This window comes from Ictalurus furcatus, chromosome 7 (assembly GCF_023375685.1).
Source record: "Ictalurus furcatus strain D&B chromosome 7, Billie_1.0, whole genome shotgun sequence".
NCBI classification, from domain to species: Eukaryota; Metazoa; Chordata; class Actinopteri; order Siluriformes; family Ictaluridae; genus Ictalurus; species Ictalurus furcatus.
Genome location: NC_071261.1, coordinates 9,176,576 through 9,201,250, shown reverse-complemented (window position 1 = coordinate 9,201,250; position 24,675 = coordinate 9,176,576). Strand labels below are relative to the sequence as shown.

At 40.1% G+C, this 24,675-nt stretch overlaps 3 protein-coding genes across 3 annotated transcripts in view; 2 read left to right on the top strand and 1 right to left on the bottom strand.

The window, feature by feature from the left end:
• The first annotated feature begins 970 nt into the window (after nucleotides 1–970).
• On the top strand, nucleotides 971–12,324 carry LOC128609634 (collectin-12-like). Its single transcript, XM_053628265.1, has 9 exons — nucleotides 971–2,469; nucleotides 3,347–3,397; nucleotides 4,812–4,934; nucleotides 6,449–6,535; nucleotides 6,706–7,749; nucleotides 8,442–8,924; nucleotides 11,080–11,222; nucleotides 11,437–11,546; nucleotides 11,642–12,324. Exons 1-9 carry the CDS (start codon nucleotides 2,460–2,462, stop codon nucleotides 11,784–11,786), a joined length of 2,196 nt encoding a protein of 731 aa, XP_053484240.1. The 5' UTR covers nucleotides 971–2,459; the 3' UTR covers nucleotides 11,787–12,324.
• Nucleotides 12,325–12,379: 55 nt separating this feature from the next.
• hacd1 (3-hydroxyacyl-CoA dehydratase 1) lies at nucleotides 12,380–22,221 on the bottom strand. Its single transcript, XM_053628266.1, has 7 exons — nucleotides 22,098–22,221; nucleotides 19,508–19,625; nucleotides 18,840–18,858; nucleotides 18,657–18,745; nucleotides 17,593–17,714; nucleotides 16,096–16,274; nucleotides 12,380–15,375 (listed from the first exon to the last, which is right to left on the bottom strand). The coding sequence occupies exons 1-7, from the start codon at nucleotides 22,214–22,216 to the stop codon at nucleotides 15,293–15,295; spliced, it is 729 nt and encodes a 242-aa protein (XP_053484241.1). The 5' UTR covers nucleotides 22,217–22,221; the 3' UTR covers nucleotides 12,380–15,292.
• A 1,425-nt stretch (nucleotides 22,222–23,646) lies between these two features.
• LOC128609636 (transmembrane protein 236) overlaps nucleotides 23,647–24,675 on the top strand; it is a 4,692-nt gene continuing 3,663 nt past the window's right edge. Inside the window, exon 1 of the mRNA XM_053628267.1 lies at nucleotides 23,647–24,267. Coding sequence (XP_053484242.1) covers nucleotides 23,993–24,267 — 275 coding nt within the window. The 5' untranslated portion in view covers nucleotides 23,647–23,992. The remainder of the gene's footprint in view (nucleotides 24,268–24,675) is intronic.

Below are 24,675 nucleotides of genomic sequence, written 5' to 3'. Positions count from 1 at the left end.
TGGAAAAAGGTATGTGCAAACCTGATCCTTACACTCATATGTGGTTCTTCCCCAAACTGCTGCCACAATGTTGGAAGCACATAATTATTTAGAATGTCTTTGTACGCTGTTGCGTACAACTAAGAGCCCCAAATATGTCCCAGCATGACAATGCCCCGGTGCACAAAGAGAGCGCCATGAAGACCTGGTTTTCCAGAGTCGGAGTGGAAGAACTGAGGTGGCCTGCACAGATCCCTGACCTCAACCCCCACTGAACACCTTTGGGATGAATTTGAAAGGTAGCTGCACACCTTCTTTCCTAACATTAATGCCGAGCCACTTGTGCTCCTGTCGTGGAATAGAGAAAAACCCTTACAGGCATGTTCAGGGCTGTCGGTGAAAGATTGTTTTAATTCAGTAATGAATGACACATTATACGTTTTATCCTTTCGTCGTTACATTTAATGTTGTAGAATATCCATGAGACAAGTTACTTCCTGTCATCACTTATGTTCAAGCAGTCATTTTCTCACCAGCCCCACTCTTTTTCCTCTCTCTTGAAGTTAATAGGACATAAATGCTTGTTCTGTTATAAAGAAACAAACAAAGTGGGAAGTCGTTTGTTTTGAAGACTTTGCCGTGATGGAAAACTTACAAAAAAACACACACGAGACCCCTTCCATTATTACAGATAGCTTTGCCATATCAAAGAATATATGTTTTTCTTTGTGAATCAATTTATTATTAACCATAGATTATGCGTAGCATCCACTATACACATCTCTGTAAATGAGCTGTTGCTATTAGCTGTGTCAGGAATTAAAGATAAAACGATTGTTAGTCAAAACCTTCTCAGGATGATTCAGAGAATTCATTACGTGGCATAATATTAACCATAGGGCGCACGGTGGATTAGTGGTTTGCATGTTCGCCTCACACCTCCAGGGTCGGGGGTTCGATTCCCACCGTGGTCCTGTGTGTGCGGAGTTTGCATGTTCTCCCCGTGCTGCGGGGGTTTCCTCCGGGTACTCCGGTTTCCTCCCCCAGTACAAAGATATGCATGGTAGGCTGATTGGCATGTCAAAGTGTCTGTAAAAGTGTCAAACTGTCAAAGTGTCCGTAAAAGTGTCCATGACACAAAGTGTCCGTAGTGTATGAGTGGGTGTGTGAGTGTGTATGTGATTGCGCCCTGCGATGGATTGGCACCCTGTCCAGGGTGTACCCTGCCATGTGCCCGATGCTCCCTGGGATAGACTCCAGGTTCCCCATGACCCTGAAAAGGATAAGCGGTATAGAAGATGGATGGTTGGAATATTAACCATTTCAAACATCAACTGTTTCAGTAACACTTTGCATGTATACTGTAGCTAATGAAGAACTTTTCACTCGAGGTACTCTTGGCCCCATTCTCACTATTCAGGCCGTTCAGGATTTCGAAGAGTTGTTTTTGTGATTGTCGCAACCAAAATCACTCGATTTTGCTGTGGATTTTTAAAAAAAAAAATTTGCGATGCAACTTGAGGAGTGTTTTTTTGTTGCTTTTTTTTGTTGTTTTTTTTTGCAGAAAACTACTCGAACCAGACCTTTTCACTGTTCTGACGTTTGACGTGTGTGAATCGAAGAGAGCTTTGGTTAAATGCACCTTGTGAGGACGTCACATGACGCATCCTGGCCCAAATCTGCTGAAAATCTGTGGTAATTTTTTAAAAATGGCAAGCTCCCCTGAATTTTGAAGAATTTCTGTGATTTTGTTCATTTCCATATCCGGAGAATCCCAGAGGGTCTGACTATTAGCTCTGTACCACTCTTTCTCAAAGCTATACTATATAATAATTCGAGATCACTTTAGGACTTGAACCTATTTAGGATGAATGCGTGGTTTTACTACACAATACTGTGTATTTATTTGGTTTTACTGACCACTGAGCCGGTTTGTGGGATGGTTTGTTGTTAGTGGTGTTATTTAATGTTATTTCTGTAGACCTGGCAACCCTGTTGAGCAGTACCCCGGCGAAGGCGAGCTCTGGACCTGAGATGTGATAGAGGCGTTTTTTTTTCTATCTGAAATATTAGAAATGCTCAGAGTTGAGCCCGAAAGTTCTGGAAATTCCCACAGTATAGCCAGTCTGGTCGAACTGGTTGTAGTTCAGTTATCAGATTAAAAATTCTCGTTGGTGCTTCGACCCGAATGACTGAAGAGTCATTTAAAAGAGTCGTTTAAAAGAGTCGTTCAAAACATTTCTTCTTCTTTTTAAGCCTCGGGACAAGTAGCAGAGGACTTCACACACTCTGTGTCAATAGTGTAACACCAGGAGAACTGTGAGAAGTGAAAACCGATGGAATATTGTTTCTGTTGTTTCTTCTACTGAGGGGATTTTACGCTCGGTCTAAGAGTATTATTATTATTATTATTATTATTATTATTATTATTATTATTAATACAGACGGAATCTGCTGAATTGTGTGTGGTGTGGAGCGCGATGATGAAAGGTGAGCTACAAGTCACATTATTTCACACACAGGATTGTATTTCTTAGTTGTTTGCGTGTGTGTGTGTGTGTGTGTGCGCGCGCGCGCGCCTGTTGAACATCTGGTTGAAATTGACAGCTCATTGTGTGATGTTTTGTGATTTAGCCGCAGTAGGAGATTCACCAGTAGCACTGAGAGACAGAATCTATGACATGTTATTGTGTAATCACTATTGTGACAGAGTGAATGTGAATAATATATGGATTGTGTTGTTTATCACTTCTCCTTCTCTCTCCCTCTCTCTCCCTCTCTATCTCCCCCCCCTCTCTCACACAAACACACTTTCTCTCCCTCTCTAACTCCCTCTCTCTCTCTCTCTCTCTCTCTCACACACACACACACACTCTCTCTCTCCCTCTCTCACACTCTCTCTCTCACACACACTCTCTCTCCCTCTTTGTCTCTCACTCACTCTCTCTCTCTCTCTCACACACACACTCTCTCTCTCCCTCTCTGTCTCTCACTCTCTCTCTCCCTCTCTATCTCCCCCTCTCTCCCTCTCTCTCTCTCTCTCACAAACACACTCTCTCTCCCTCTCTATCCCCCCCTCTCTCTCTTTCACACACACACTCTCTCTCTCTCCCTCTCTCACACTCTCTCTCTCACACACTCTCTCTCTCCCTCTCTGTATCTCACTCCCTCTCACTCTCTCTCTCCCTCTCTCACTCTCTCTCTCTCTCACGCACACTCTTTCCCTCTCTCACTCCCTCTCACTCTCTCTCTCACACTCCCTCTCTGCCACTCACTCTCTCTCCTTCTCTCTCTCTTCCTCTCTCATGCACACTCTCACTCTCTCTCTCTCTCTCACTCACTCTCTCTCTCTCTTTCTCTCTCTCAGACGAGTTTGCTGAAGAAGAGGACGTCCAGTCATTTGGATACAAGAGATTTGGTAAGAGCTCATTCTTTATGAATACAACCCTTTAAATCCATTTACATACCGTTACAACTAGAGCTACTTCAAAACACTGTAAAGCTCTTTCAGAAATATCTAAATTAAATATATTGAAAACACACAGAGAGGCATTGGTGATCACTATTTGCACATGTGTTTGATACTTAGCCATGCTGCTACATCTTTTAAATACAAACATCCCATAACAATAGGTCCTCTGCCAACAGTCCATCTGTTTAATAATGCAACTGTGTACGATTTGCTTGCTCACATTTCACCATTTTTGTACATGACTTCATTGGACTAGCATTAGGGTTGTCACGATACCATAAACATATCTTACGATACTATACCAGCTGAAGTATCACGATATCAAGCAGTATCACGATGCCACGCAATATTGTGTTAATTCATAATTCTACAAAATGAACCAAATTTACAGAAATACATACCGTAGATATACATGAAAACAGACAGATTGAATTTCCCTCTGAATACTTTATTAACGAGAATGAATAACCGGCTATTGGAAAAACTCCAAAACAGTCATACAAGCAACTAATTCAATGTTCCACATATTTCATCTATCCTTCCGTAGAGCAGTGAAATCATACGAACGGAAATTGACCTCAGACTACGAAGAGTTAACACGACATTAGGAATAAATAAATAACTGAATTTGGAAACAAACTCCAAAACAAATCATAAAATTTGGAACGTTGGCTCGCTTACTATCAAACATGGCAAATTGTATTATTCACACACACAGCGGTTAGCGTAGCGTTAGCTCGCTTACTAGCAAACAGGAAATCTTTAAAGATTAAGGTAAAGAATTTAGGTTTAATGTCGTGTCACTAACCTTTGAGTATTCTGTAAAAGCAGTGGGATGTGCAGTTTGAGTGTAGTATAGTATTAACTGCCACGCGTACAACGTTACTTACGTTACTACCGTATTGACGATGCGACCGCTTAAAAAATACAGTGGCATCAGCTGTATTGTGAAGCTTTAGTATCGTGATACTACCGTAGTACCATGCAACCCTACCCTCCAGTAATGGCTTTTAGTCAGTGATGTTTTTCAGAGACGTAGAAATCGAATGGGAAAATATTTCCATTCAGGAAAACCTGTAGTTGTCAGAGTTTCATATAGTATAACATGTCAGACTTTCAGCGTATGAAGTGTTTTCCCAGGCTGCCACACCTCTAATAAAAAAATAATATTAAACATGAACCAAAACAGCGTGAATGCACACAGTGGAGGGCTGAAACACCATTCTGGACCCATGAAGTGTACCCAGGAAAAGAGCCAGCAATTAGGTGGCCTGAGTGTTTGTGCCTGAAGGTCTATTTTCTCTTCTGTGCAGAGATTATGTTTTAAGGTGACTTATAAAGGTCATGCATCTGATTGCAGGTTTTCAGGAGGGAACTCAGTGTACTAAGTGTAAGAGTGAGTGGGCGTTGAAGGCTGCTATAGGCCTGCTCTACGTTCTCTGCATCTTCCTCATCATTGCTGTAGCTGTACTCGGTTACAAAGGTAACAGGCATACACATGATCATTCCTTGCTTTCTTTTTCATCTTTTGGATTACATTTACAGAGTGACGGAAGCCGGGTGCACACTGTGGGATGTTTAATAGTCGTTTGTGACCGTTGCTTGTCGGACTGTACGAACACGATCCCCGCTGTAAGCCGTGTCACACTGTGGGATCTCGGTTGTCGTTAATGTCGGACTGTACGACAGTCGAGACGTGAAATACGGACGCAGGCAAGAAGACTCGTACGGGGTAGGACGAGCCACACTACAGGACCGCGCCTTAAATCTTCTGACACAGCCAGGAAAAATTTGATCGCAACGGCCGGGGAACACGTCAAACTAGTGATCGAAGACCACAGATTTCGGCCTAGGATTATAGGAATCTTTTAGGAGTCTTGAAATTTGTCTCAGATGACCAAATCGTGGCCAGAATCGTACAGCGTGACCCCTGGTTTAGCTCATCTCATAGTCCTTGGCTCATCTCAGTTGATTTGTTTAATGTATTTTGTTTGGAAGGCTGTTCCACTTTTATTGGCATGTTTATATTAGTACAAGTTCCAATTGTTTGTGTGTGAATGAGGTCATGTGCAGAGTTTGTGTGGGGTCTTATTCCAGCCAAGAATAAGGACTCAGTGCTGTTTGATTGCCATGGAAACTGGGTTGGTTTGTTTTTTTGTAGTGGTTGTAACCACAGATTTGTGTGTGTTTTGTGTGTGTGTGTGTGTGTGTGTGTGTCTACAACCATAATACTTCAACACCCTCACTTAAGTGTATCTGTAAACCTTTTTTTGTCTGTTCTCCTAGTTTCCAGATGGTCCCATATTCTTTAACAACAGTTTGGCTAGTGACTGTTATTTTGTGTGTGTGTGTGATGTGTGTGTGTGATGTGTGTGTGTGTGTGTGTGTGTGTGTGTGTGTGTGACAGAGAGAGAAAGACAGAGAGAGAAAGACAGAGAGAGAGAGAGAGAGAAAGAGAGAGAGAGAGAGAGAGAGAGAGAGAGAGACTACTAATAGTTGGAGCAAAGATCAAAGCCATTAGGACTTCTCCAGCTTGGCTCTTTCTCCGTTCTATGTAGTTTTTAAGCCAGGCAAAACACTATTTGAATCTTTTTTTTTTTTAGTGCAATCTGTATGATGTGTATGTTTCCGCTTTGTGGTGTTTGGAAATTTTGATTGTATGTGGATACATATCTGTATTACATAGTATTTCAAAGTTTTATTAAGATTTGTAACATCAAATGATCAAGTGCTACATCAAAATACTGACGTAGACCTAGATATTTATTTGCATAAACAGTCTTTTTTTTTTTTTTAGCCGTGATCAATATTGGCTTATACTGTAAGTCTCAAACTGATGAAAAACAAGTAACCAAAGTACTTTGCATCATAATACCATGGAACTGAGTTTACAGCGATGATTGTAAAACCATAAAGTCCAACCTCCTGATCATCGTATAAATGTTTCCAATCATCCAGACGATTAATCAGTTGAATTTCACTGAACGTTTCTTCTAGTGGTTCAGAAAGTGGATGGCGTTTCTAAGGGAATGCACAATTATGAGGGCAAAATCAGTGCTATGGAGACAGATGTACGAAAGATAAGTAAGTTCCAAAGTAATAAAAATTGCATACAGAATTTTAAATTCTCTAGAGGCTACGTAATCCTTTAGCCAATGTAATATTTCTGTTTTATTTGTCAAAATACCACCTTCTTTCTCTCATTTCTCTTGTCTAATGCTTCCCATCCTTTTATCCCTTATGCCCTTTCTTAGATAACGAGTCTGGTTTGAAGTTGAAGAACACTTCCAGCGAGCTGCAGGTGTTTCGTTCTGCGCTATCGGAATTGCGTCAAAAGCTAGCTGCCTGCTCAGACTCCGTCAACAGCAACGCTGCTGTCCTGCAGCAGCTCCAAGCCTCATCACAAGATGTGCTTTCGCTGCAGGGATATTTGCATTCACAGCTAAATGCCCATGCCAGCGCTCTGCATTCTGCTAATGCTACACTCTTTTCTGTTGCTGCAAACACACCTGTGTTGCAGCAGGACACTGCACGGCTTCAACACAACTTGCAGACGCACATCAACGCACAGCGCATGCTACAGCTTTCCATCGACCGTCTCAACTTCACTCAAACGCAGCAGGACACTATCGCAGCAGCGCTCCAGCACACAACGGAAGCAGCAGATACCAATATGCAGAGCGTCTATAGTGACATGCTAACGGTGCAGAGGGAGACGCAGCGAGTGGGCGGCATTGAGGACTGGATTAGGGAAAAGATCACGAATCTGGAAAGAGTTGAATTTAATGCATCAACCTATGTTCTGTCCACTGCACAGGGACTAAGGGAGGTAAACATGCAGCTAGCTAGCATCTCCAGTCAAATTGTCAACATTAGCACACACAGCGATGGTAACGCAGCAAACCTAAGAGAGCTACAGGAACAGCAGCAGGATTATGGCAGCCGAACAAGTGCTCGCTTTGATAGAATGGAGGAACGGCTGGATGCAGCAGAAGAAAATGTTGACAGGGTCACAGGGATCATGAGCTATACCACTTGGATGCTAGGGGGAGTGAACGGAGAACTCGGTGCTTTGCGGAGCTGCTCGGAGACAGTGGGACAACATTCAGATATCCTGCTGAATTTAAACAGGACTCTGACTGAGACACGGGCAGATGGGTCTGCTCTAAAGTCCCAGCAGGATGATCTTTCGGCACGGCTAGACAAAGAAGTCAGCAGTCTTTCCATGATCATGGAGGAAATGAAGCTTGTGGACAGCAAGCACTCCCAGCTCATCACCAATTTTACAGTATTGCAGGGTATGAAATTATGCAGGCCACACACTCATACTGTATCAGAGCTTTCATACTTTCATTCTATACCTTAAAATCTATCTCACCACAAAATGTTGGGTGGACAAAAACGTGCACTTGCGCTCGCTTTGAAACACATGCAAAATAATCGTACACAGTCCTCTCCAAAAGTATTGAAATGGCCAGGCCAGTTCTTTTGGTTTTGTTATACAGTACACTGAAGACATCTGGGTTTGAGATCAAAGGTGAATTTGAGATGATGGATCAGAATTTTGGTGGCAGAACACCCAATTTTTAGGTGAGCAAAAGTATAGGAACAGATAGTCTTAAAGTAAATTAAAGTAAATAACACTTAATATTTGGTTGCATATCCCTTGCTTGCAATAACTGATTGATCGTCAAGCCGGCGACCCACTGACATCACCAAACTGTAGCATTCTTCTTTGTTGATGCTCTTCCTATCGATCATAGAAGATGAGCATGAGGTGGGGCTCTTTTATAGGATACTCACATGGGGTCACAGTCATGAGATAATGGTGTTATTAGTACTTGGAAAAGAATTGAGCAAAAAGGGATAGTCCACTAGCTCTGAAGGACACTACTCTGGTGGTCCTCCACTCAGTTGTTGGATCACAATTACATATACATGTATAATCTTCTGGACAACCAGTTCAATACTTCTTCTATGATTGTTTTAGGCCCCCCTGGTCCAAGGGGTCCCCGTGGTGAAAAGGGCCTACCTGGTGCAGTTGGTCCTGCTGGTCAGAAGGGGGAGAGAGGTGATAAAGGAGAGGCAGGTGTTCTAGGTGCTCATGGAGAAAAAGGAAGTGCTGGCCCTCCTGGATTTTCAGGTATCTCAGGTATGCAAGGGCCCCGTGGTAGCCCAGGACCAAAGGGCTCACGAGGGTCAGGAGGCCGTGCAGGACCCCAAGGCACAAAAGGAGATCCTGGCACACCTGGACTGCCAGGCAGAGATGGGATGCCAGGGCCCCTGGGCTCTCAAGGACCACCAGGTATCCGTGGGCCAGTTGGTCCTTTCGGGGACCCAGGACCCATGGGACCACCAGGGCCTATGGGACCTCCAGGACCACCAGGATTGCCAGGCAGAGCTACACCAATTCCAACGATACTTGCTCCACTAGAAGGTACTTCATCACTAGTTGCTACGGGATCTCTGCCAGGTGAGACACATCACGCATTTGTGGTTCCATGACAAATCACTTGAAGAAAAGAGATTTTGACATTCATTGCACATAATTTAGTTATTTTTAACTGCTCAGTCTCATGCCATTAGTTCAATCTCACGCCATTGAGACTGTACAAATCTTGATAATGCCTGCTTTGTAGAATTTCAATGCTGTTGGTTTTGATGGGATCTATGGTAGTCAGTGGTTTTCTCCCTATTATATCCCAGCTACACTATATGGCCAAAAATATACAGACACCTGACGATCACACCCACATGTGCCCATTCCAAAACCATGGGCACTGACATGGAGTTGGTCCACCCTTTGCTATTATAACAGACTCCACTTTTCTGGGAAGACTTTCCAATAAATTTGAAACATGACTGTGGTGATCTGTGCTTATTCAGCCATAACATAATTGTTGAGGTTTGGCACTTACAGGTTGGACCCTCCACTAATATTGGCACCCTTGCTAAACATGAACAAAGAAGGTGGTGAAAAATGGTTTAACCTTTTGATCTTTTGTTAAAAACATTCACAAAAATACAAATCCATGAGAGTAGAGTATTTTGTGATTTTTTTTTTTTAAACAAAAGATCAAAAGGTTAAACAATAAAGACAATTTTTCACAGCCTTCTTTGCTCATATTTACCAAGGGTGCCAATATTAGTGGAGGGCACTGCATGTCAAGTGGGAAGGCCTGGTGTGTAGTCGATGTTCCAATTCATTCCAAAGGTGTTCAGTGGGCTTAAGGTCAGGGTGCAGACCACTCGGACCACTCGAGTTCTTCCACATCAACCTTCCATATCAAGCTATGTCTTATATGGACTCCACTTTGTGCACAGGGGCATCGTCAAGATGAAACAGGTTTGACACCCTTAGTTCCAGTGAAGGGAAATTGCAATTCTATAGCATACAAAGTTATTCTATACAATTGTGCGCTTCCAACATTGTGGGTAAACAGTTTGGGGAAGGCCTACATATGGGTGTAATGTTCAGGTGCCCACATACTTTTGGCCAGATAGTGTACAGCCGAGTGCAATTGGCTGGCATTCTTTTACTACTTTAGCCCAAGTTCTCTATGTCCTTTTCCTTTTATCAGTCCTCCTTCTACTTTTGATTGAAGGCATGATGAAGGCATTGTCCCTGTGGCAAAGTTTGCATGGCACTTCCTCCTGCTTCAGTTTCTTCTTCTCCTGGATTTTGTCTCCAGTGTTTCCTTACTGAGGAGCCTGGCAAAATCCACCTAGCACTACAGCCCAAGAACTATCCCTTTGACTATCAGTCTTCATGTTGATAGATGCCATGGTTTGAAATTGCACTGTCTGTGGTTGTACGAAATATATTTGCAAAGTTGAAAACAGTCTACGATTCAATTCATGTTTGATAAATATTTAGAGGTGCCTTGTTGCAAAGGATAACCCATTTCACAATTTCCTTTGAATTCTTTATGGGAGTTAAGAAAGCTATGGAGAATGCAATTGATATTTGACTCAGTCATGGGGCTGACACAAATATTACTCTGGACCTTTAATGTACATTGGTGCAAGACAAAGAACTTTGGTCAGGATCTCAGTGGAGGTTCAGCTGAAGTCCAGATCAAAACCCACCCACCATCCTTTGTGATTTAATGGTCCTCAGCTACCACATAGTTCATGCAGTTTTCTGTGGAAGATTGATACAAGTTTATAGTTAAGAGGAATGCTTTTATGTTCTTTTGGCTAGCTGAATTGAGCATTTCCTGTCATAAAAATGTTTTGCCCGATTGAGCAGTTACTTAATTTCCGGTTACAGTTAGGTCACTCTAAACGCTTTCTAAGAGTTCACAAAATAATCGAAAATATTTCTAGAATGATGTTTAGTTATCCCGATATCCAATCCAAATATGTTGAAAAAGACAGAATTAGTACCTACTTTTTCATGTGATTAGGTAAGCAGACATAATTACACACATTTACTAAAATTACTAAGCATCACAATCATAGACACACATAAACACACCCACACAATCTGCTACTTCCTTCCTTTCAAATGAAACATCTTAAGACACAATCAGTTTACTTGGTACTGTCAAGAAGGGTGGTTTGAATAGACACTGATGTAAATACACTCTACCCACATCAGAGCTGTGTGTGTATTTGTTATATAGGAGTTGGCTGCCCTGCTGACTGGGTACGGTTCACAAACAGCTGTTACTTCTTCTCTACTGAAAAGCTTACTTTTGACAACGCTCTTCAAAAGTGCAATGGCATGTCTTCATCCATGGTCATCGTCAATGATAATGAAGAACAGGTGAGAGGAGAACTCACAGTTGGTGAAATCTGAGGTGGGGAGGAAAAAAAACAAACAACCAACAACTGAGAAAACAAGAAAGCGATTTAAACGTCTACAGTTTCAGAATCATTTTGCTGGTATAGATAAATATGCAGTGTAGACACTGTGTGCAGGAGCTATTAAATGGTCACGGGTACGGTATGTTACAGCATATCATGCGTTATATCCTCAGGGCTGGTTACAGCTTCACATAGTCGGGAGAGACTATTTCTGGTTGGGATTGTCAGATCGACAAAAAGAAAATGTTTGGCGTTGGGTGGACGGCTCAGAGCCTACGTTTATGTAAGTATATCTGCATGTTTGTGTACGCATTATTTTTTGATGGGGGCGTAGCCTTAGGACGTGGGCTACATTTGTGTGTGCGTGTGTGTGTGTAGGAAATGGGGGCTTGGCCAGCCTGATAACTGGAGCCATGGACATGAAGGAGAGGACTGCGCAGGCCTTGTTACTGGAGGTAACTGGAACGACTTCTACTGTCATGACCAGCTCGGTTTCATCTGCGAGAGAGCGGTAAACAGTTGAACTCTGTGACAATGGAACAGTGCGGCAACAGTATATCTCGGCGAACAGATAAAATATGGTCAAATGACCTCGCAGCTTGTGTCAGAGATAGACGGCTCTCTTTGACAAGTAGACCTGATGCAGGTACAACGAATGAGGAAAGACCACATAGTAGATGTAGTAAGCTGCAGTGTTTGGCACAAGGTGAATTGCTTCGTCTCTACTGACATTACATATTGGTCTCATTCCTGGACAGTCAGTTCATAACCATCAAGGAGCCATTGACATTCAGCTGTGAGCTAAACAGGTGTAAAGAAGCAAATTAATGTGCATTTCAGTACTCTATGGAATTTTCTACTATTATATGTGTATAATTTTGAATAGTTTTATTACACTCCCCCCCCACCCCCCCCACCTTGTCCTAATCTGCCATTTCTTTATATATGCCCCCTTTTGTCCCACACATACACATTTCTACATATAAATAAATAATAGAACAAAGGATATAATTTCTATCATGTTTGTTCATTCTTCTAAAAATATATGATTAACTGTGTATTTCAACAGTTATTATCGATGTGATAAGAAAGTAATTAAACATTATACACCATCAGTGCATTGTCATAGTCATTTTTATTGTTTCTTCCTTATTAACCTATTCCAGTTGATTATCATGATGGTTATTCTATACACTTAAAAACTTGTAGTGCACTTATTTAAATGAACATTTTCTTAAGTATTCACATTTTTCAATCGTCATTCCACTTTGTTTCGTATTCTTTGCCTTGGACTCCTGTCCGTTTTCTCCTCAGCTGCACAGAAGAATGAAATAATGTAATAGTAGCACCTTAGAGAGAGACCCTACTCAACAAAGTTGTTTCTTAAAAAAAAAAGAAAAAGAAAGAAGACAAAAACAAAATGAAAAAGAAAAAAACAAAAAACAAAAAAACAAACATTCCATGCCATCTTTTTCATGCTATTTCTTTTATGAGGTTTCAACTCCAGACCTAATCATCACAGTTCTTGGAGCCATTTCAGTCAGAATCAGAGTGAAACTGGATTACAGTAGAACAGTAAGTTGTGCACTGATGAAAACCAAAATCTAATATTTCACTCAAAGTAATTTCATAAAATAAATTTAAGACCATGTTAGCCATGAACCCGGGTGGTCTCGTATATCAAATCATACAACGGTGCGGTCTTGTGATAACACTCGGTTGTTGGCGTTATTGTTGGTTGTGGGGTATTAGATGAACTCTATGGCATGAGTAAGGTTATATGGAGAAATAACACTGGTATGCAATGGCATATCTCAAATTTGTCTTCTAAGCCTAATGTAAATGACAGTTATGAATATCAGGTTTGTTGACTGAGTGATTTTATGGCAGTAATCGTGCTACATGTTATTTAGATACTGTGCGGTTCAGAGCTTGTTGTGAGATTCTGATTTTGTCTTGCTGAGTTGTCGGTCATGACTAAAACAACTTTGGACACAAGCGAATCATTTAGAACACTGAAATTTCAAGAAAATCTGAAAACAAAATGGCCGGCACGGGCTGTTGCACATTTACAATTTTCGTTCCATTCAATAAACATAACCACAGAAACGTGTATATGTGTCACTGTGTATCTTCTGATTTAGTGGTTACAAGATCTGTGATGGATGTCAACACAAGGTGACATGGAATGAACCAAAACACAACACCATGACACCATGCTATGAAGACTGACAGAGCTAATCAGGGCTCAGAACAGATTTATTGCCTCAATTCCTTAAGAGTCTGAAACTGTGAGTGTATAAATTTGCAAAAGTGAGATCATGCTGATCTGTCGGTTAGCTGTTCCATTTCGGTTTATCTCTGAACAATTCTCACCAATTTTGAAACCCCAGTTATTGATGTAAACATTTAAGAAACACAGAGTCGTAGTGCAGTCAAAGTATTAAAAAAAAAACATCTGCGACATTTTCCCCCTTTACCCTGACACCAGGCTCATGTAAATACATTTGAAACAAAAGCATCTGAAACTGGACAAAATTTTGCTGACATAGAAGATTCCGATAATAAAATATTTTGAAATTTATACCATAGCCTGGCGAAATTCTCAAATCTGATTGGTCAGAAAGTGTAGTTACTTTCTCTAACAGCACAGGATTATATTAATGCGCTCGTTGTAATATGGTTATGTTTTATAATAACGGCTCATTCACAGGGATTTGTATGACAGATGCTCCACATAATCTAAGACTAATAAACTGATAAAGGGTTAAAAAACAAACAAACAAACAAAAAAAACACCATGTTATTTAACAAAGAAAAATGATCATAATCATTGATATGGTGAAACCTTCTGTATGGAGATGTTTATTTAACATTTCTGAAAGTAATCTCTAGTGTCAGCACGTTGTAACATTGAACTTTCTGGTTCTCAGTAATGGCAAGCTGATTTTGTTTTGTAATTCAATTAAAGAATAAGAAAATGGAAAGGCTGGTGAGGGGATGGCTGTTTGTGGCTGCTGTAACGCAAGTGATAACAGGAAAAAAAAAAAAAAAAAACTTGATTCGTGGACTTTCTACAACATTAACTTTAAAGATATTCTGAATGTGTTTGAATTCCTTACAAAAATGTAATCATTGACAAATTGCTGTTGTATGAGAGAAATAAAACACCCTGGGCTGTGCTTTTACTGGAAAATGTGGTGGTGATGGTGTTACGCAACCTCGTCATTCATTATGTTCCTGTAATCCATACTCCATCGTGTTTTATTCCTTACATAACACACCAGGTTTGAGAAAACCGACTCAAACCCTGTTTTTTTTGTTTGCTAAATGTACAAATGTGTCTCACAGTTGAAATGCTGTAAAATCAATCTCTAAAACGGTGAGACCCATAAAAATCTTTAAAAAAAAAAAAAAAACAATAAAAAACCTTTCCCGCACTAATGTTACCGGTGTTTCTTGAGTAAACGCACCAGTTCAAAACTTTCAAATGGCATTCATAGTAATCAGCAAATGACCATTTCACCCTTTCGTCGCCATTTCTTCACTCTTGGCTACATTCCAAATACAGATGAGGTTGAGTCCAGTGAAAGGTGAGATTATTCCAAACTAGAGATTTAATCCAGAATGAGATTCAATCCATTACAGGTGAGCAGAACACTAGAAACTACAGAAGAGGATGTGAGGGAACAAAAGATGTCATCCGAAATAGATGAAGTTTATTCCAGAGGCAGTCCTTCTTGTGATGAATCACGTGAAACACACCCGAAAGTTGTACTGCTTTTAACTGATCGTAATTTGGAGGTGTTCAGGAATACTGGGAGCATTTCCATCCAAGTGAAGAGCAGCCAGTTCTCAATAACAGAAGAGTGGTCATAATAGAGATTGGGAACTGGAGCATTTCCAATGTGTTGCAATTTGTATGTGGGGTTGCTGATCATCCTGTCTGATATTACCTACTCTTCTCCACTGTATAGAGGTCTGAGCATTAACCGATTGCTGTGGTGGTCGGTACGGTACGGTGTTTTTCTACTCATCCTTCTCTACTATAACCTCCCCATGAAGCACCTTTCTCCTCTGACGCAGCATGTGGAAATACAACTGGGGAAACACTAAGACAAAAAGAATGAATTGATAAACATTAGGATACAAAATATCACTGTGCAGTAAATATGAAAATAGGGGTATGAGGAAAAATCAAACCTGAATGTGAAATAGGAGGGACATTACTGTATACTAGGCATTACATCAATATTTTGCAGGGTGTCCCTTTGTGTAATTTAGTGCTCAGATTAAGTAGATAGTCTAGAAACAAAGAAAAAAAAAATCGACCGTCTGGCTCAAAAAAAGAAACCCAAAAACTTTATATACCACAATACCCCATTTAAGAGTGTGGTCAAATTCCATGAGTAGATCTTTAGAAACTGACTGAACAAATCCAGATGATTTCCTGGTTCACATTGGTTTGACTTTTGCACTCAGAAAACAAAGCAGTGTTGCGGTCTATATTTCAAGCGTAAACATACTAACATACCAAATTTACCACTCGTACATCTTTTCAGACTCAAACATATGGAGACAATTTCGTGACTTTAAGACAGTGATGGTAGAATTATGACCCTTGATATAGCCAAATCAGATACAAACATAACTGGTGAATTAAGTGGCATAGAAATAACCTAAAAACACACACAAATCAGGTAGAACCTTATAATTCCAAGCTCTTGATGCATGTTTCAGCACCTACAACAGACTTCCACGGTTAGCTTTTATCATTTCAACTGAATCACTAGACATAGTCCTATGAATGAGCATGGGTGAGTGATTCTTACATGGGATGTAGGAGAGCATTACAATGATGAGGAAGTAATAATAGTCGAAGGAGACGTTGTATTTGTTTGGGAGTCTTAAAGAGTACATGCCCGCTTTCCGAACATATGGCAGAGCAGCATATATGGTCATCAGTTCACCAATCACGCCCAAGGGATACATCACAATGAACATATTATATCTGAAAGTCAGAGACAACATGAAAAATTTTAGTGGGATTATATCTTCAGAACAATTTTTCCACAAAAGGAATCGACTGGCTACATATTATTGCTGAATGATACACAAACTGTGTTGCTCAGGATCTGTGATGTAGTCCACACTGTAATCTGTGAAGTTTAACATTATATGATTGATCATTATACTTAAGTTCTTGTAGCTGACCTCTACAGGATAGAAGTGTGATACAGTCCGTACAGGATTTCATTTTGTGATTGTTGCGGCCAAAATTGCTTGATTTTGCACGGTCTTTCGCAGTTGGTAAATGAGACATTTTAGCTGTAATCATGTTCGACGCACGTGGACGTGGGCTTTGGCTGAATGCACGTTGTAATGATGTCACATGACACCCAAATCAACAGAAAATCTAGGGTACTTTTCAAAAATCGCAAGCTCTTCTGAATATTGTATAGTTTGCTTGATTTTGCGTTCATTTCTGCAATCGCAAAATTGCTAGATCCTGGCGGGACTGGTTATACAGCATAGGGGATACCGGTAATTCATAGCTGATTATAACTTATTATATAAGAAATTTTCGGATTAACATAACATTTCCTCTTGTCTAGGGATTCTTTGGTAGTGGCAGTGCATGTTAATTATAGTTCTCTATATTAGGCTGTATAATGTTTAAAGAATCTGGACTTTGTGGCACAAGGTGAGGAAGGTCTTGCGGAGAAGGACAAAACCTTGTACGCATGTAGTGAATGGATGCTAATAGTGGACAGGCATTCCAGTGCCCAAAACAGTCACTCCTAAAAACAGGGGCAGCTGATCATGAGTCGTTCACAAGAGACCTGACCAAGATACAGCACAAACACATCCTCAGCATTTGAAGTAAACCTAGGACATGTGTTACCCCAGATACCAGCATACATAATGCATATATGTTGCCTCCAAGGCAGCGCTGTATGTGCTAATAAAACTCAAAATGAGTTTCAATTCTTTTAGTAATAAATCAACGTGCATATATTATAGTTTTTGAACAACTGATAAATCTGGATCAGAACAGGCCAACGACCTATGCTATGTTAAACATTGCAAAAAAAAAAAACAAAAAAAGTTTTTAAAAAGTTAGATTTGTTTAAACGAACTAAAGAGAACGTAAAATTTTATATGAGTATAGCGTAAAGACGCTTTAACATCATCTGTTTCGCAACTAAACACTGCATTAACAACATAACCGTACATACACTTAGCTTTGCATGTTGTACTCTGTTAAACATCCTGAATAAACAAAAATAACTACATTTACTACACTTGACATGCATAGTTTTTTGTACCTGGCCCATTTGATGAAGTAAGGCAGATGCTTAAGCAAACTGAAAGTGTAGAAGGAGTAACGTGTGATCTCAGTGACTGTCCACACCACCAAAAACAAGATCACACTCTCTTGATTCTGGACCTAAGAAGCAAAACGTAGCAGTAGTTAGTAATGACTCCCTCTCTGAATAAATATATATATATATACACACACACACGAGAGTATATATATAGATTTTATTTCCTTACTATAAAAATCATTTCTATGCTTATTATTAGGCAGTGCTGTATATAGTAAATGCCTTGTTTGTGACATCTATTCAGGATTCAGATGGCAACATTACAGTTGGTATAAATAATGTATGGTTTCGTAATATGATAGCCACACTATGCTGAATGGGACAATTAAAAAAATAAATGTACAGGTAGCATTTACGTCTTTGTTCTATCAGATGTATATACTGTATAATCAGGACTTGCACTGTTTAATTAATTAGCCTAGATGAAATCTGAAGGGGGGGGGGGTTAAAGGAGCCTGATGGCAACAAACATTACAACAGTGTGTTGATAATAAAGATGCTGTTTTCGGTATCCTCAAAAATGGCATAAAAACTGAGCACAAAATGAAAACATTCAACAATATAAAATCAACTCTTAGCAAAAGGTCAGCAGTGGAAAGCATGGTCCAGAGGGTTTGCACTTACATACTTATCTGTGAATAAATCTCGACTATACCCCAAACTGCATGCTAATGTACTAAACAGTGTGTCACTGTATTGAATATAGTATTAGAAATGTTTTTTTTTCCCACCACAACAAAGTCACTGGGTTCAACCTGACTACTTGCACACAACCGAGCTAATAGCTAATCAAAAGTAGAGCACCACTGGTGAAACCCAACAGCAATTTCTACTAAAAATGTGTGGATCACTCAAATGGTTTAAAACTTGATAACAATAGTAGAAAACAATAATCGTGTAGGTTTACAGAGCCCAACAAGCCTGAGCATCCTCACTGAATAATCTTGAAAACACTGCACTTTCACATCGTTATCTGAGTCGTCCGTTTCCACGACTGCACTCACCTGTCTGATACTATGCGTGATGAACCAAACCATGAATATTCGAGAGCTTACTTGGACCCCAGTCACAATCACAGATGTCCGAACAATTCCTGCAAAACACAAACACGTACACATTTCGTCAGCTACTCCTCGACAGCCATACAGCATATATTAAAAGGCTTGGGTTTGTTGGAAAGTACATACCAATTGCACAGTGCCCAACCTGACATATAGAATGGAAACAAAACAGAAAGGGAAACAATAGGGTGAAATAAAAACTTAAAAGCAGAGAAAAACAAACATGACTAGATGAAATATAGGAGAACGTTTCTAGTCAGTCCCTGCAGGATTTCCTGAATTTTGCGATCGCAGAAATGAACGCAAAATCAAGCAAACGCCGGAATATTTGGAGGAGCTTGAAATAGTTCAAAATTACTGCAGATTTTTCCACAGATTTGGGCCAAGATGCGTCGTGTGATGTCATCACAACGCACATTCAACATGAGTACAGCTAAAAGGTCTCATTTACCAGGAGACATCACTGTGAAACACAATTACACGCAATTGCAATTTTCCCCAATTCAAGTAGTGTTCCGCAAAAACTAAAGCACAGAAAAGCTCTGCAAGTTTTGCAACGCAAGTTTCGAAAAAGGCCACGGCAAAATCAAGCGTTTTTGGTCACAACAATCACAAAAAAAACTCCGTAAAATCCTGTATGGACTGTCTAGTAGACATTTCTGTCCGTAACAACACAGAGAGGCAGTGAGAGGGCTGGAATGATAGAAAGATGGAAAGAAAGACAGACGAATATATAGATGGATAGATAGATAGATAGATGGATGGATGGATGGAAAACAAGAGAAAACACTTACCTCCAGAAGAGCAAAGGTCTGGAAAAACTTAAGTGTCCGTGCTATACTTCTGTACAAGCCCTTATGTGTGCCTTTCTGGAAATAGTAGCGAGTCATTGCAACAGCCAGCACCAGCCACCTAGATCACATATATTACATTTAATATACTTTATAAAGTAATATTTATTCTCTGCAAAATGGATGCAGAGATGGATAGTCATGACTTCTCTCTATTACACATGATAGCAGTGTTATTACCGAATTATCACAGACACATTCTTAAAGAAGTTGTGTATGCTCTAAATGATATTTCGGTATGTTCTACCATTGGGATTAAGCTTCCGGTCATAGTTCACCCAAGGTTGCTCACAGGAGTTCATTTGGCTGCACAAAATGTGGTGAAAAGCTCATAATGTTACAGCCTTTTCATCAAGAACAGCTCTCTGCGCATGTTAAACCAGTGCAGTTGTAAAATGCTGTAGAATTTTGTCAGACATTATTATAGGGCTACATAATACCTATGCGTATATGGGATTTGTAAACGGATTTGTAATTATTAAGAGTTTTCTGTAGCTGCGTATTCTATATTATGTAGGCGCACTAGAAATGTTTTGAAAATCAGGATAAATCAGATGATTTGCAAGCTTGGGTCATATAAAACAAATATGACTCTACATTATTAGGTTTAAAGCCTTAAATGGGTTAACTCCAGCGTATCTCGCCGATCTCCTGAAGCAGTGAATCACATCCGAGCAGGTCAAGTTCAGCTCAGGCTGGCTTGCTATTAATCTCAAAAGCTGAACTCGTGGAACATGTTTTTCTTAAGTCCCCCCCTAAACTTTGCAATATTGTTCCAGAGAAAGTTAGGAATACTCTAAACCTCAATCTATAATATATATATAAAATCATACTATTCATAGTCCCTGCCCGTTTTATCTTGGTGCATATACATGCTATATGGCCAAAACTTTGTGCTTTGTGCATTACTTAAGCATCATCCCATTCCAGATTTAGTCTCCATTTGCTGTTATAATAAGCTCCACTCTTCTGGGAAGGCTTTCCACTAGATTTTGGAGCATGGCTGTGGGGATTCGCTCATTCAGCCACAAGAGCGTTAGTGATATCAAACACTGATGATGTGTGAGGAGGTCTGTGGTGCAGTCGGTGTTCCAGTTCATCCCAAAGGTGTCCAGTGGGGTTGAGGTCAGAGCTCTGTGCAGGACACTCGAGTTCTTCCACTCCAACTTTGGCAAACCATGTCTTCATGGAGCTCGCTTTAAGCACAGGAGGCATTGTCAGGCTGGAACAGGTTTGAGCCTCTTAATTCCACTGAAGGGAAATCTTAATGCTACAGCATACAAAGACATTCTATACAATTGTGTGCTTACAAGTTTGTGACAACACTTTGGAGAATACGAAAAAGATAGTCAGGTGTCCACATACTTTTGGCCATAGAGTGTATATTGTTTATGATTCATTTTCAAACCAGTCCACTGATGAATATATTTACCTTTAATGCTCAATTTGACCTTCTAATCTTTTACAAGTTAAAGAGATAGTTCACACCCAAAAATGAAAAGTTCTGTCATCAGTTACTCGCCCTCACGTCGTTCCAAACCCACAAGACTTTCCTTCATCTTCGGAACACAAATGAAGGCATTTTAACGAAACCTGGGAGATTTCTATTCCTCCATTTGAATAAAGACTTCATTATAGATTGGGGGTTGTTGTTTTTTTTTTTTTGCGCACACATCATTTCATAAAACTGGGATTAAACCACTAGTGTTTACCTTTATGAAAGTTTTGGTTACTGGATTGTAAATATAGGGACAGAAATCTCCCAGATTTCATTAAAAAATATCTCCATTTGTGTTCCGAAGATGAACGAAAGTCTTATGGGTTTGGAAAGACATGAGGGTGAGCCACCCATGACAGAATTTTCATTTTTGAGTGAACTATCCCTTGAAGCGCTTTGAGATTTTGGACTGACTTTGGATGAAAAGTGCTACCAAATAGTTATCATCATAATTTTACAACACGACCCAATTCTAGTCACTATGTTGTTGTTGTATTATCACACTGCAAGCCAGCACTGTAGCCATCAGACGGTCTGCACTGTTAGTTCTTCAGCGTCTCCTGGCCACTCTGGAGAGAAAGAGCACTCAGTTTGCCTCTCCACAGGGAGGATTTAATGCATATACGCGATATTAACACGTGCATTCTGAAACTTTCTGCTCTGTCAGAATGAAGAGTCCGGTGTCAGCATGCGGCTAAACTTATCGCGCGCGCTGCACTGATGGAGAATGACGCTCGCGCAGCACCGGACACCGTATTTGGCAAGACAGAGGCGCGCGCGGGCGGGCGGCCCCAGTAAAAAAAACCCCGGTTTATTCCCTCACACTGCTTATTCGACAAAGTCAAACGCCTCTGAATGACAGGACTTCCATGCGACCCGATCTCCCTCAGTTCACTTCGCTCTGTAGGTTATTGGGGTTGACCATACACGGTTACAGCGTTATGAAACTATAAACAGCAACACACGCTTAAACTATAAAGAGAACAAAAACAACAACAACACAACTGTTTTGTAAACAGTTGAACCCATACATACCCGGCCGTCATGGCGATATTGTAGAACATGAGCCATGCTGTGGCAATAATGCTCTTCGTCCGCTTTTTGTTGTTCGTTTCCTTTTCCTCGAGCGCTCCGTCCTCCTCTCCGGACGCCATGGCACCGGGGCGCGAGACCGACAACGAGTCTGGAACAGTGCACGAGCGCAGCTGTCAGTCAACTGAGAAGGGGCGGGTCCTCAATTGCCTTCTCGACAACTTTCCCATCACCCCACATTTCAAGTCATATTTTACGTCATGTTTTGCACTGGCTAAAAATGAAAATAATGAGTCACACTGCGCATGGAATATCTTGGAATAATAACACCTTAAAACAAAAGCCACAAGAGTAAACTGAAGGAGGGATTTCGTAAAACTACTTTTCCCAGCATGCACAGTGGGGTCAGGAGGTCATGCCACCGGCACAGCTGAGAACAGCAAACATCTGACCCAGAACATACTGACTAAGTCCCTCATGAAAAGGCAATACTGTGAGATACTACAGTTCTCTATTGTAGCTTTAAGACATGATCTATTCAGCTGAGGATAGGATATCATAAATAGCACAATGTTATTATTCCAGCCTGTGTGTTGTGTACAGTTTTGCATCATACAACTAAAGTATGCAAGTAATATGAACTGGCTTTGTTATAATTATCTGTGTTCATAGACAAATTCAGTTACAAGGAGCATTTTTCTATGCACTAGCTGGCAAATGTGGTTGGCTGTGTAAGCTGATAAGCATTTGTAGGCCACAGGCGGTGTCTGAGAAAGTGCTTCACAGTAGCTGCTAAAATTAGCCCCCACCAGACACCCAGTAGAAATCAGAGTTAAGCAAAGACACCACCAAATATAGTGCAGCCCAACATAATCTTGATCCTGCTACATATACCCATACTGCATACACATAGTCTACAATATTATTTATTACTGCCATTTTGAAACATTTTATAGGCTATATAGCTCGGGGGGTTTCTGATAAAATAGCCATAATCTTAATCCCTAACCATTAAACACTCAATGAAAAAATACAGACCTGTTTAGAGCACCTACCATACACAACGAAGCTATTTAATTACACATTACACAAAACTCACACACTTTTTTTTTCTCCAATGGTTAATAATCATAGTAGTTCCATATCATGCCATCAGTGACCACATGATGGAGCTATAGAGTACAAACGTGTGGAAAATCTGCCCCAAAGGGGGAAAAAAAAAAAAAAAAATAGTATCATTTATTTAGTTTATAATCATGAAATGAGAAGTGAAACAGCAGAATCAGATGTTAAGATGATATTTAGACAGACAAAGAATAGCCCACATGTAAATAAATAAATAAATAAAAATGAATGCTGGACACATGCTTAAGATTCTGGCTGATAGAGAATTTGTACATTAATTAATTTTTTAAAATCTTGAAATGGATATATTTTAATGTAATGCAAATGTATATTGTGGTAGTGCTCGTATGTGTGTCTGTGTACAGTATGTTTAAGTTGTATGTGTGGGTCATGTTTTAGTCATGCTGGACTTTTGCTCAGGCTCCTAATGCTATTAGTTTTTTCCCCAATGATATCTCCAAGTCTGTGTTGAAAGTAATAGTCATAGAACAACATAGTTTCTATGTATTTTGTTCATACCCAGCTCTCTCTCTCTCTCTCTCCCTATTGCTGTGTGTGTGTGTGTGTGTGTGTGTGTGTAGACCTCTCCTGTTGATCCAATACAATAGTGAGTGCAGAGTAAGCAGTGGTCTAGTACTAGTATGTGTGTGTGGAACATGCTAGCAGGCAGCCACAATGCACTCTTTTCGTAGGGATTTTCATCCGACAGTGCTTTCTCCCTTTTCTCCCTCTCATTTTCCCCGATTAGTCTTTTTGTACCTCTTCTCTGCATTATGGGTTCTGGGAGCATAATTAAGTTTGCCATTTGTGAAGTACTGCAGTTTGCCGCCTTTTGTGTTCCATTTTTCATTGTGATGCAGCGCTTTGCCTTCATCCTAGCACAAGCGAGGAGTCAGATGCAGCCCTCTGGTGGAAACTCTAGCATGGCTTACTGGTTGATCGTGTCTTCATCTGTTGCCTATCTGACAACTGTGGCACTTGTGGTGTGGCTGCCAATTAAGTACATGGTGTTCATGAAGAAGAAAGCCCTGGTGGGGAGAAAGAAGTGGTGAGAGAGCTCGAGAGCTCAAAGGTTTATTTGTGTTTTGTTAACAATCGGTGTCTATTGGTGTGGCATCATAATTGCACACAAATATTATACTGCTTCAGAGATAGATAATGAAAATGCTGTTTGAAAATGAACATTTTAAAACTGATGTTTACATGCTTGTTGTTTAAGCTTGTGTAATACTGTTGATTTCATATTATTATTATTATTATTATTATTATTAGTATTATGATGATGATGATTATGATGATGATGATGATTATTAGTAATATAATAATAATAATAATAATAATAATTATTATTATTATTATTATGATTATGATGATGATGATGATGATTAGTAGTAGTAGTAGTATAATAATAATAATAATAATAATAATAATAATAATAATAATTATTATTATTGAA